Source organism: Nelumbo lutea, chromosome 3, assembly GCF_056320005.1.
Source record: "Nelumbo lutea isolate HS-2025 chromosome 3, American lotus-T2T, whole genome shotgun sequence".
In the NCBI taxonomy this organism is placed as follows: Eukaryota; Viridiplantae; Streptophyta; class Magnoliopsida; order Proteales; family Nelumbonaceae; genus Nelumbo; species Nelumbo lutea.
In genome coordinates, this window is record NC_142686.1 from 14,526,884 (window position 1) to 14,540,081 (window position 13,198).

General features: G+C 39.1%; 1 protein-coding gene, 1 long non-coding RNA gene and 1 pseudogene across 2 annotated transcripts; all 3 read left to right on the forward strand.

Annotated features, from left to right (window-relative positions):
- The first annotated feature begins 316 nt into the window (after window positions 1-316).
- Window positions 317-1,012, forward strand: LOC148863102 (RINT1-like protein MAG2; annotated as a pseudogene).
- A 4,229-nt stretch (window positions 1,013-5,241) lies between these two features.
- On the forward strand, window positions 5,242-5,838 carry LOC148863103 (uncharacterized). Its single transcript, XM_088976251.1, has one exon. The coding sequence runs from the start codon at window positions 5,242-5,244 to the stop codon at window positions 5,836-5,838; it is 597 nt and encodes a 198-aa protein (XP_088832377.1).
- Window positions 5,839-9,683: 3,845 nt separating this feature from the next.
- On the forward strand, window positions 9,684-11,586 carry LOC148863104 (uncharacterized). The gene is made up of 3 exons (XR_016110897.1): window positions 9,684-9,998; window positions 10,138-11,094; window positions 11,204-11,586. It is a non-coding gene; the product is annotated as an uncharacterized LOC148863104 (long non-coding RNA).
- The last annotated feature ends 1,612 nt before the right edge of the window (window positions 11,587-13,198 follow it).

Consider the following 13,198-nt stretch of genomic DNA (forward strand, 5'->3'; position numbering starts at 1 on the left):
GAAAGTTAGACATCTCACCCAAAATATGGAAGTCAAGTTTCAATGGATAAAGAGGTGCGCCAACTCCTTGGCAGATTCGTTGGCCAAACAAGAGGTGGGAAGAGTTAATTTCTTCTGGGCAACATTGTAATCTGAATTGCTTTCTTGGGAGGGTTAAGAATTTTTACCCCTCCTTTTGTACCTTTTCTATTATTATCTTTTAATAAAAGTCTCTGTTATTTATCAAAAAAAAAAATGTTTCCATAAATGCAGTTCAGTAATGTGCAATAGGACTTGGAGTTTATTTTTGTGGTTCAATTGCAGGGCCGAGTGAACTTTGGATGGTACTTTCAAGGAGAAAATCAAAAGTTTGAAGGAGTTCAGATTAGAATGGGTTGAAAATATATCAAGCAGTTACCAGTTATAGAGGATTCGATGTTCAATGCAGAGATTATGTCAAGAATAGGAAGCAGTGGCTGAAGGGGGATAAAGTTGGACATTGTCCAAGTGTTTTGTATGACGTCTGGATTATCTGCAACTGCAGGGAAAACTTTCAAAGCTGCATGAAGGTTTGAGTGAGATTGATTTTATTGGTCTATGGTGAAACCTGATTGCTAGGATAGACTGGTTGGTTTTTCAATGGTCTTTTCATGAGCATGTGAAATTTGCTGATAAAAAAAGGGAGCAATGTGAAATTTATGATGGGTGTGGGGACGTTGAGTGATACAGAAATGGTTTGGAGGTATTATTTGGAGTTTTGGAGCTTGATAGTTGAGGCCTAAATGATTTTTCCCAAGGGCCTGTGGGGTTTGGGGCTGTTGAGGATGGGGAAGAAACAGTTGGAGGTTATGGAGGAAAGAAAGGATAAATGGTTGAAGGAGAATGGGTTAAGGCATTTAAGTGGAACAGAGGCAAAGAAGATTGCAAAGAATAGGATGTTCACGATTTGAAGATTCTTCATGGATTTCCTTCTTATTTTCTTCTCCATTTTGTTTATTTTTTCTTTAAGGGTTAATTACTTGGTACTCCTGAACTATCTTACAATTACTTCAAGTATCCCTAATATTGTAAAACCTACATAAAGTACCCTTGAACTTTTGGAAATATGGCACATACTACCCTTCTGTTGTCACTCACAATCCATTTAGATGTGGCATGACGTGATATGTTCAATCTTTTTAAAACCCAGTTTTACCCATAAACTTTCGGAGGCTTGTTACAAAAAGAGGATGTGCAAACAAGTAAACGAAAAGGTTAGGCTTTTTGTTATTTTAAAGCTTGCCCAAAATTTAGAAAACAAAAAAGAAAAAAGAAATCAGGATTCTCGATCGAGAGAAATGAATTGGTAAATGATCTGCAGTGGTTTCAGATGTAGCAGACATGTCAAAAGGAGGAAGAGGAGGCCTCTAAGGTTATGTTTGGTTTGAAAGAAAAAGTAGGAAAAGGTAGGGAAACCTATACAAGGTTTGTAAAAGGTTTCCCTACATTTCTCTTCCTTTCCCTACTTTTTCCTTCAATCCAAACACAACCTTTTTTTTCTGGTGACATTCCAAACACAATCTAAGTGTCCTCAAGAAGAGTACTCCGGTAATTCAGTTTAATTCTACCTTTTGCAGCTCCTCAAGTTCATTTTCTTCTCTCTCTATACCTTGTGCTCTTCAAAGCTTTTTTAGGATCCAGGTTCCCCAGCCTTTTTAATTTCCTCTTCTCAGCCGTAGATAAGGTGCTCAAAAAAATTCAGATATGAAATTTCCTCGTTTGGACACAGAAAAATAAGTAATTTCCAAAAAACACATGCTCTCTCTCTCTACTTGTAATCGAGGGATTGGGCCATACGATCATGTAACCAAAAAAAACTTTTGCTGTCATAAAATTGAGAGGAAGAAAAAAAAAAAATCATAATAAAATTGTGAAAAGAAAAGAAAAGTTAAAAAAGTGAGAAACCTCCCCTTCAGAAACCTTACTTTTTCGCCAAAATCAACATCAAATCTCTTGTTTTTCTACCCAATCTCGTCTCTCTTACCAGTCCCAAGCTATGAGTTCTGCTTCACAACCTGAACCCAAACTGGGTCCCATGGAAACCTTTCAAGTAACCGGGACTAGGCTCCAATGAAATCGATTGTATTGCTAATGAAATATTTCAGAGATACTCTTCTCCAAAGTTGCAGAGAAGCAGTTTTGGGGTTTCCATTGTTTGGTTTATGAATCATTTGAAGATACTAGACAATGAGGGCCTGTATTGAGCTCGGGCTTCCTCAGAGGCTGATTTGCCCTATATTGCATTGATCCTTGGCTCTCCATAACAACCATTTTAGAAATCCCATATTTTTTTCTTGGTGAAAAAGAAATCGATGGGGTCTAACCTCTCTATTTACTTGTTCACTCATGTATCTTCATATTCCCATGTATTTACGATATGTTTCACTCTAATCGGAAGTGAAGGACAAGATTGGGTTTGGTTTGCAATTTGGGTTCTGTTCTGGTATATTTTAAATACTTGAAGAATTGTTTAGGATAAAATAATCTTTTTATCTAATTTAATGGCAATACGTAATGGCACTTGAATTTCCCAAAATTTAGGGGTACTTTAAGTAACTAGTAAGTGTGTACGGGTTTTTGCATGTGGCAATTTTTTTATGATAATGATGGGTTTTTGCATGTGGCAATTTTTTTATGATAATGATGATGATAATACTAACTAGTAGAGATGTATTCAAATGTTTTTACAATTTTTTTTTTTTGTATTTTATACTTTTGTGCATTTCCATCTTTTTAAAATTTTTATTGTTATTTAATTATGACATCAAGGGTTGATACATTTGACCCAAAATGTTGAATTGTTGACTTTCCACTAAACAAGGAAACAACTCCTTTTTGGGATGTTTTAAATTTTTATTTTATTTCTATCATCAATAAAAACAATTGTTCTTTGTACATTTATTTTCATTTAATATGGTTAATTAATATATAATTTAATGAAAGAATAAGAGTTAATAAACCTAAATATAAGGCTTAATGAGAGGGAATTGAATGAGAAGTGTAGTTCAAATTACATAGTCTTCACAATTAAAGAGGGGCCAAAGTAAAAAAAAATAAGGGTATTACCAAAAAGAGGGAAATCTTGTAGATGCCTTTGGAACTCCCTAAATAACATAGACATAGATATAAATATAGATCAACTCTTTCTTTAATTATTCATCCAAGAACCGGCAGCAGCATAATAGGGAAATCTTGTAGATGCCTTTGGAACTCCCTTACCTAAACATTCTTTCACCGTCAAATGATATAATAATACAAAAGATCATGAAGATCATGATCTTGCCAGTCCACTAATTGATAAAAGATCATGAAGTCAGGTGAAGCAAGGTATACAAAAGGTCGTTTGGTAAGTATTTTTTGCGAAGGTCTTCTGGTAGCTCTAACAGTTAAACGACGCATTAAGCTTTTGTATTAAGATCTGAACAGCTTGAAGCCTATTTGATTAAGGTGTCTCTTTCTTTCCACACAAAGACAAATAAAACAATGCACAAGCTCCACTTGGAGTTTTCCGAAAATTGCCCGATTTGGGCTTCTAGCGTCTTTTCAGTGTATTGACTTTTGGCTGCTAGATCTGCCACAAACCAAACAGGAAAAGACTGAATCGTGATTTGCCAAGCTTGTAAACAACCGACAGACCATGCAAAAAGATGTGCCAAACGAGGCCTTATGTTACTTGTTTCTAAATATTAAATTGGTTGTTATCAATGGGTCTGATATACCCCATAGAGCTGAACTGACCAAACCGATTAAACCAGATCTGGTTCTTTGATTTGTATCCCAATTAATATTAATGGGATGAGATTGGTTTGTGGGGTTCAAAATCAATTATATGTTTAATCTATATCTATATCAATATCTATACTACTTATAAGAGAGCCAATACCATCTGTTTCTGGAATTTTCACTTAACATGTTCTACCTCCACAGGGAATATAGAGGGCATATATGTCCTTTACTCTCACTATAATAAAAATCGAAAAAATACGGTTGTATCTCCCACGATCCAGTAGTTTTATCTCCCACAAACTATTTCCAGCAATTGAATTTCCACCGTAATTGAAACCATACACCAATGGTTTATCTCCCACAAAGTGAATGTTTCATCTCCCAGAAATTGTTCCCTGGAACATCTGAGTACCCTACAACATAACTCGTTTTCTTTACATCTGAGTACCCTGCAACATTAAGATTGTTAGTTGTTTGTCTGAGTACCCTGCAACATTAAGATTGTTAGGATTGAATTGGGAGTCTCCGGGATTAGGAGACTCTGCTGAGTTAGGATCGAATTAGGAGTAGGAGTCTCCGTTTTGAGTTTGAGTTCCTGTAAACTTAGGAGATTCGATGGCTGTATATATATATATATATCTGAATCCTCAATGAATGAAACACAAGAAAAACATACCAGAAAAGCTCTAGCTTTACATGGTATCAGAGCCACGAGAGGTCTGTGTTCCAAGACCTCTGGAGATCAGTGGCGGCAGCGACGATATTCGGTGTCGAGAAAGGAGAAACTCTGCACTCTAGATTTCGTTTGAGACTCCGTCTTCCATAGAGTTCGATCTTCGCCTTCGTCCTACCAAGACTGCAACCGGCGGTGGAAGCGGCAATCTGTTACCAGCTGTGCGAACACTGAGAGGCGGGAATCGTTCCAGTGGCGGCAGTGGTCATCTTTCGTTCCAGCGGTGGTGACCTCTTACCAGCGGCGGCGATCTATTACCAGTGATTTGTTACCAACAGTGCGAACACTGAGAGGCGGGAATCGTTCCAGTGGCGGCGATCCATTACCAGTGGTCGTGTTTCGTTCCGGCGGCGGTGATCTCTTACAAGCGACAACAATCTATTACCAGTGGGTGATCTCTTACCAGCGGCAGCGATCCATTACCAGTGATCGCCTTCTCTTACCAGAGGTAGCGATCCATTACCAGTGATCGCCTTCTCTTACTAGCGGCAGCGATCCATTACCAGCGATCGCCTTCGTTTTGGAGCAAAAGCTTCAGAAGAGGTTGGTTGCGGATGGCTCGCGAGTTTGATTGCAATCCCAAATCCAACGAGCAACTTTCATAAGGACTGACTCGCGAGTTCGGTCAGTGCAATCCCAAATCCGAAGAGCAGTTTTTTTTTTTTTTTTAAGGACTAAAGGTATTTCTGAAGCTCAACTCCCTTTTTATTTTTTTGGGATTTGAATTTTTGTTAAGACTTGTGAAGTACGCCATCAGCCCATCGATGGCCGAAAATAGAGAAAATGAACAAAGCAGTGGTAAATTGACAAGGAATGTGATCTCGCCCTACCTTCTATCAACCAATGACAATCCAGGCAGCATTATCACACAGATCCAGCTTAGAGGCGACAACTATGATGAATGGGATCGAGCAATAAGAACGACGCTGCGAGCCAAGAAGAAATTCGGCTTCATCGATGGATCGATGAAGCAACCTGTGAACGATTCGGTGGAATTGGAAGATTGGTGGATGGTGAATTCCATGCTTGTGTCATGGATTCTGAATACGATTGAACCTAATTTACGTTCAACCGTAACGTACACTGAGATTGCGCAAACACTCTGGGATGACATAAAGGAGCGATTATCTGTCGGTAATGGACCACGAGTTCAACAACTCAAATCCAAGTTGTCAAATTGCAAACAAAGAGGAATGACAAATCTGAATTACTATGGCAAACTCAAGATGATTTGGGAGGAGTTGGGAAATTATGAGCAATATCTCACTTGTCAATGTGGAAAGTGCAGCTGCAACATAAGCAGGGCATGGAATAAGAAGCGAGATGAAGAGAAACTTCATCATTTTTTTTTATGGGGCTAGATGACACGGCTTATGGAGGTGTGCGTTCGCATATACTGAGTACAGAACCCTTGCCAAGTTTGAATCGGGCCTATGCTATAGTAATTCAAGAGGAACAAGTTCGAACCATGACTAGAGCAAAGGAAGAGAAGACTGAAGTTGTGGCCTTCGCAGCCCACACAGGGAAGAGGCCAAGCGAAGGCAGAGACAAGAATGTAGTATGTACTCACTGCAACAAGGCATGCCACGATACTGAGTCTTGTTTTCAACTTATCGGCTACCCTGAATGGTGGGGCAATTGACCGAAGAATAATGCCAATGGAACAGGCCGAGGACGTGGTGGACAGAAACAAGGAGCAAGGGCAGGCGGAAAAGGACGTGGCAGCCAAGTCAAGGCCAATACAACCAAAGCCTTTGCGGCCTTTGCGCAAGGCAATGCGTCTCAAGGAGAATCAATTGATGTAGCCAAGACTGGGATAAATGGACTAAGTAGTGAGCAGTGGAACAAATTAGTCAACCTTCTGAACACACAGAAAGAGGGGAGTCAACAACTAAGTGGAAAGCAAAAACTATCAGAATGGATAATAGACACAGGGGCCTCTCATCATATGACAGGAAGCCTCGAGTTAATGAGAGACATAAAGAATGTCATTCCATGCTCTGTCGGGCTATCAGATGGGAAAGCGACAATAGCTGAGAAAGAAGGCACAGTTGCACTGGACGACAATAGCTAACTAGTGTTTTATATGTGACTGGGTTGAATTGCAATTTACTTTCTGTCTCGCAATTGATTGAGGAATCGAATTGTGTTGTCCAGTTCACTAATAAATTCTGTGTGATACAAGACCACACTACGAGGATGTTGATTGGAGTGGGTGAGCAGAGAGAGGGACTATTATTTCCGGAGCATTACGTCAACAAGAGCAATGAAGACTACAGAGAGCAAAACGTGGGATATTTGGCATCAAAGATTAAGGCATCATTCTTATAGAATTGTTAAGTTGTTGCCTTTTATTAGCACTAATAATAATAATGATGACAGTATTAAGGGTTGTGATGCATGCTTCCAAGCTAAACAATGTTGAGAAGAATTTGTTTCTATTAATAATAAAGCATCCGATATTTTTGAGTTAATTCACTGTGATTTATGGGGCCCGTATAGAACTAAAGCCTCTTGTGGTGCTCATTATTTATTGACCATAGTAGACGATTTTTCTAGAGGCGTTTGGATCTATCTTCTGGTTAATAAGACGGAAGTGGGACGAGTTCTTCGAAATTTTTTTGCTATGGTTCAAAGGCAATTTAACAAACCTGTAAAGGTGATCCGTACTGATAATGGGACTGAATTTGTTTGCTTGGGTAGTCATTTTACTGAAAGTGGTATTATTCATCAAACCACTTGTGTTGGGACCTCTCAACAAAACGGGAGGGTTGAACGTAAGCACCGCCACATACTCAATGTTGCCCGAGCCTTGCGCTTTCAAGCTAGCTTGCCTATTGATTTTTTGGGGGAATGTGTCTTGACCGCATGTTATTTGATCAATCAGACACCATCCATTCTGTTGAAAGGAAAGACTCCCTATGAAATGCTATTTGGGTGACCTCCTTCTTATGATAATGTGCAAGTTTTTGGTTGCTTAGCATATGCGCACAATCATGAACATGGAGGGGATAAATTTGTCAGTCGAAGTAGACGGTGTGTTTTTGTTGGGTATCCTTTTGGAAAGAAATGATGGAGCTTGTATGACTTAGAGTCCGACAAGTTCTTTGCATCAAGAGATGTTACTTTTTTAGAGCATGAATTCTCGTATGCACACAAGGAGGATGCACAGCCGAACAAAGCTCAATGTCAATTTATTTATGGAATAGGTGGGACAGATGAGGTATTGGTACCATCCACTTGTTTACCTAGACTAACAAATGGTGAGATGGAGACTACCCAACGAGGTGAACTCGCTGAAGGAGTCCGTATAGAAGAAGGAACCTACGTAGACCTAAATGCAAATGCTGGTGAACCCATGCATTCTTGTGATGCCACCACAGAGAATGCAACCGAAGACAGTTCTGATGTCAGGGGGGTAGTGATGTCGAGCAACAGTAGCATGTTGAGCAACAACAGCACTCTGAATTTCATTTGGGGCATGGGCATCGACAGAAACTACAGTCCACAAGGTTGAGAGATTATGTGCTTCACACCACACAGTGCTTGAGTCCCTCTACGCGTCCCATTGCAAGTTCACTTGGCCAATCACATCCTGCAGGTAGTCCTTATCCCATAGATAACTATGTGAATTGTAACAATTTTTTCTTATCGACATCGTGCTTTCTTGGCAGCTATTACTGCAGGAGTTGAACTTACTTCTTTTGTTGAGGCCGTAAAGGATGAAAAATGGAGGGATGCAATGTAGAAAGAAATACAGGCACTTGAGAATAATCAGACATGGACCGTAGAGCCTTTGTCAAGTACAATGCTGATAGGACAGTGGAAAGATACAAAGCCCATTTCATGATTTTTGGGAACAAGCAGGTTGAGGGAATTGATTATAATGAAATGTTTGCCCCAGTTGCAAAAATGGTTACAGTTCGTACCTTTCTTGCAGTCGCAGCAGCTAGAAATTGGGAGCTTCATCAAATGGACGTACAAAACGCATTCTTGCACGGTGACCTTCATGAGGAAGTCTACATGCGAATGCCTCCTGGTTTTCAGTCAGATAAAACAAGTATGGTGTGTCGGTTGCGAAAATCTCTGTATGGCTTGAAACAAGTGCCGAGATGTTGGTTTGCTAAATTAACCGCAGCCTTGAAAACATATGGGTTTCAACAATCAAGTTCTGATTACTCCCTATTCACCTTTCGTCGAGACATGGTACGTGTGCTTGTCCTCGTGTATGTGGATGTCATTATTGTGTTAGGTAATGATCGTATGAAAATTCAAGTCTTTAAGAAGTATTTGAGTTATTGCTTCCATATGAAAGACTTGGGACCATTGAAATATTTTTTGGGCATTGAAGTTGCTCGAAACTCAATAGGAATTTTTCTGTCTCAACGAAAGTATGCTCTGGATATTATCACTTAAGTTGGATTATTTGGTGCAAAACCTGCTCCTTTTCTTATGGAGCAGAATCACAATCTAACATTGACAGATGGGCCTCTCTTATCTGATCCTAAGCGATACAAGCGCTTGGTGGACAGGCTTATTTATCTCTCAGTAACTCGTCCTGAGTTGTCTTATTGTGTGCATGTTCTGTCCCAATTCATGCAACAACCGCAAGAAAGACATTGGGAGGCTGCATTGCGAGTGGTGCGCTACTTGAAAGGAAATCCTGGTCAAGGAATTCTCTTGCATTTAGATTATGACTTGCAGTTATATGCATGGTGTGATTCAGACTGGGTGAGTTGTCCTTTGTCCCGACGCTCCCTGTTTGGGTGGTTTATTCTACTTGGAAAATCATCGATTTCCTGGAAAACTAAGAAACAACACACTGTGGCTCGTTCTTAAGCGGAAGCAGAGTATCGGTCTATGGCCACGGCCACGTGTGAATTAAAATGGCTGAAGGGATTATTATTGGCACTTGGAGTGACACATTCGAACCCAATGCGATTATGTTGTGATAGTCAGGCAGCCTTGCATTTTGCAGTAAACCCAGTGTTTCATGAGCGTATGGAACACATTGAAGTTGATTGCCATTTTCTTCGCGATGAGATTCAAAATGGTTGCATTGGTCCTGCTTATGTGTGTCGACTACCGTTCAACTGACTGACATTTTTACAAAGGCACTGGGTCGCATAGAATTTGAGTATTTTCTCCACAAGTTGGGCATTCACAATCTGCATGCTCCAACTTGAGGGGGGTGTTAGGATTGAATTGGGAGTCTCTGGGATTAGGAGACTCCGCTGAGTTAGGATCGAATAGGAGTAGGAGTCTCCGTTTTGAGTTTGAGTTCCTGTAAACTTAGGAGATTCGATGGCTGTATATATATATATCTGAATACTCAATGAATGAAACACAAGAAAAACAAACCAGAAAAGCTCTGGTTTTACAGTAATGTAAAAGTGACCAGTTGTCTGTGTGTCTTGCCCAATGAACCGCCCAAATCGATCAGTAATGTAAAAGATGAAGTCTAGGAAGACAGATGTATGTTGCTTCAGTGATGTAAAAGATGAAGTCTAGGAAGACAGAGGTATGTTGCTTTATTTCTATTCTTTTGAACGTTCTCAATTTCTTGTCTAATTCATTTAAAATGTGCTTTTTTGATTTTTCATTTTTCATCTTTTGTTCTTTTGGGAATTGGGTTGCCTGATCAATGCTCACTTATGCAGAAACCGTTCCTTGATCCCAGAATTAGGGAATTTCGAGTCCATGGAGATTGCAATACATGAGTAAATGAACAGTTTGGAGATTGAAAAATGCAGTGCAGAAGCAAATCATGAAGACCCAACGGAGAAAACTGTTGAAATTTCTCAGGGGGAGCTTGGATCTTTGGAACTGATAAATGCCACCCATCAAATTTTGGCAAAGGTTGGAATCAGCATCCAATTGAAAATTGAAGATTCCGTCCTTGATCAATTGCTGAAATGTGATCCTGTCAAGGAGAACTCAAACTTCGTGGAACTATTTCCTGAACAACCGCAGAACTGTGATCCATTTTTGGAGTCAAGTTCTGATAGTTGTTCCACAAGAGATGATGTTCCTGAAGATATACAATTGAAAGTTGAGAATACTGTTGCTGATTAATCTGAGATTACATTCCTATTGATGCTGCTGACCACGAGGATCCAAAGGCAGAGAAAGAAAAGTATTGGCCAGCTTCAGATACAGTGGCTGAGTCTACTGCTATGATTGATGAGATTTCAGCAACCAAGGAATGCATCCCATGCTTGGTTGAGGCTCCAACGTCCCATGAGATTTCAGCTACTAATCAAACTCTGGCCAATGTTCTAGCAGGCTTAAGCCTTGGAGCACCTGGATCAGATTCCAAGCATCATTTACCAATTCAGATTCAAGTGACACTGAGGAAGTCATCAAACAAGAAGCAAGCACCAATTCGAAAGGCAATCAAGATTTTGAAGGATGACAAGGAGAACATTGACAAACGACAACAGCACCAAGAAACTGGAGTTGGGTAGTGGACTGAAAAATGCCAAATTGTTAACTGTCATTGCAGAAGAGAAGGAGAATTCAAACTAAAGGACAGTGCATAGAAGGGATTCAGTAGCATGGGTCTAGGAAAGTTGAGGAAGACTCATAAAGAGAAATTGCAGAACAACTATGATAAGGTGAGAAGACATCTATTAGTGGGGAGTGGTTCACATTGGCTTTGTTTTTTCGTTTTGGTTTTAATCTTGATATGCATAATCGGCTCGCACATTTGTTTGGTAATTGCAGGAACAGGAGTAGCAATAGCAACTGTTTCAAAAGACAAGAACAGCTCTGCCAACTCTGATAGAGAACCGGTTGATGTTGGGAGATACAAAAAACCGAGTCAAGATACTTGCTATTGGTGCTGGTGTGGTTGTCCTGGTAGTTGTAGTTATGGGGTTAAAACCTTGCTTTGCCCCTTAATTTTTTTTTGTTGATAGTAACATTATATATATATAGATAGATAGATAGATATAGAGAGAGAGAGAGAAAGGATGCTTTTCTACAGGATAGTAAATTGAATTGAACGATTTGAGTAAAATCTCAAATCAGAAAAATTCTAAGCAATAAGCACTTTTGTTTTTACGGCTTGTAAATCCATCAAGAGTACCAAGTGTGGAGGACCTACATGTTCTGTCAACAAGGAAAGTAACCCCACTGAATACTACAGGTTTAATTTTGCTCTAAAACAGTATAAATGTTGGGTCAGACCCGCTGAATCTGTTCTGCTAGCGATTGCTCTAAAACATCGGCAATCAAGCAGCCGGTTGGCACGTTGCGGTGTTCCTCTACAATTTATTGCCGATGTTTCATGCCACATGCTTCAGTTCCTGTAGTTTCAAATTTGAAGTAATTGGTGGCCCGAATCTTGATCCGCACCCATTGTATGCTTTTCAATTGCGCTACTTTAGTTTCAAATTCAGAAATCACATATGGGTCAGGTCCGCTGAATCTGTTCTGCTAGCGATTACATAAGCGTTTTTTTATTTGGTACTATTGCTGTTTCTACTTAAAACGTTTTGATTTAGCCTTTTGGATTGATCAATATAAATTTGTGTAAGAGGTTTTTTTTCATGAAATGTTTTGAATTGATCACTACAAAATTACAAATTTCTATTTATATTTAAAATGTTAAATTTGATAACTTTAATGATCCATCACATACATACATTTTTTAATTAAAATGTCTCTCATATGTGATATGTCAACACATATTTCTCATCAATTTATATTGATTAACCCAAAATTTTTGAAGTAACTAAAATTAACCATCAATGCTGAACTTTTGTGAGTTCCTCATCTGATGCAAAATTGTACAAAAGGAGTCAAGGCGAAATGACCTAAATCTTGCATACTATACATCTAATTTGTTTATTTGCAAAGGTGTCCTAGTACACGTATATAATACCCATTATCGATCGAATGGAAGTATGGGAAATCACCTTTTAACTGACCCATTGCGTTTTCAAATGGGTTTAACTCATCTTCTCTTCCTGGGGATATATCAATAAATTATTATAATTAATAAACAGGCATGTTTTCATATATATTTTATTTCGATATAAAAACATGGGGATATCAGGCTTTTCACAGAATTCATGAACTTGCAACACCATTTTCAAAAAAAAAAAAAAGAAAAACTTACTACACGTATGCATAGGTTAACACGTAGTTTTAAAAAATGATCTAAAAATGGAATCTTTCTACTCATTGGTTTTTGGGTTAACAGTTGGACCATCTGGTTTAAATGGACAGTCCATTCTTAAAAAAAAAGAGAGGGTCAAAAATCATTGAATAGATTGATGATTCGACTGTCCAAATCAATAGATCTTGACTGATTCAACAGTTTTTTACTAAGAACCGAGTTTGAGGTAAAACAAAACCGATTGTCTGAATAATTCCCAGGCCAAACGATCTGAACGTCCAAATCAACAGCGATTCAAAAAACATAGGTCAACAGAAAGCTGAAACCTAAGCCTGAGCTCTTATCCTCAGGCTTTTCATTTTCCACATAACCATGACCAATCTCGACATAAAGCCGAAGACACGGCAGTCAGCAGCGGGAGTTCTGGTTGATACTCCCGACACGTTCGTCAAAGTCGTGGAACTCCTCTGCTACACGAGGAAGCAACCAACACCACACATGCATTATTAAATACATACTTGATACTCCACCCAACTAAGCCTTCTTGGTCTTCTTTTTCGAACCAACAAGTATCTTATTAACGATTTTATGCAGTT

Excerpts from the sequence above, each read along its gene's own strand:
- LOC148863103 (XM_088976251.1), top strand. The coding sequence starts at position 5,242 with ATGGCCGAAAATAGAGAAAATGAACAAAGCAGTGGTAAATTGACAAGG.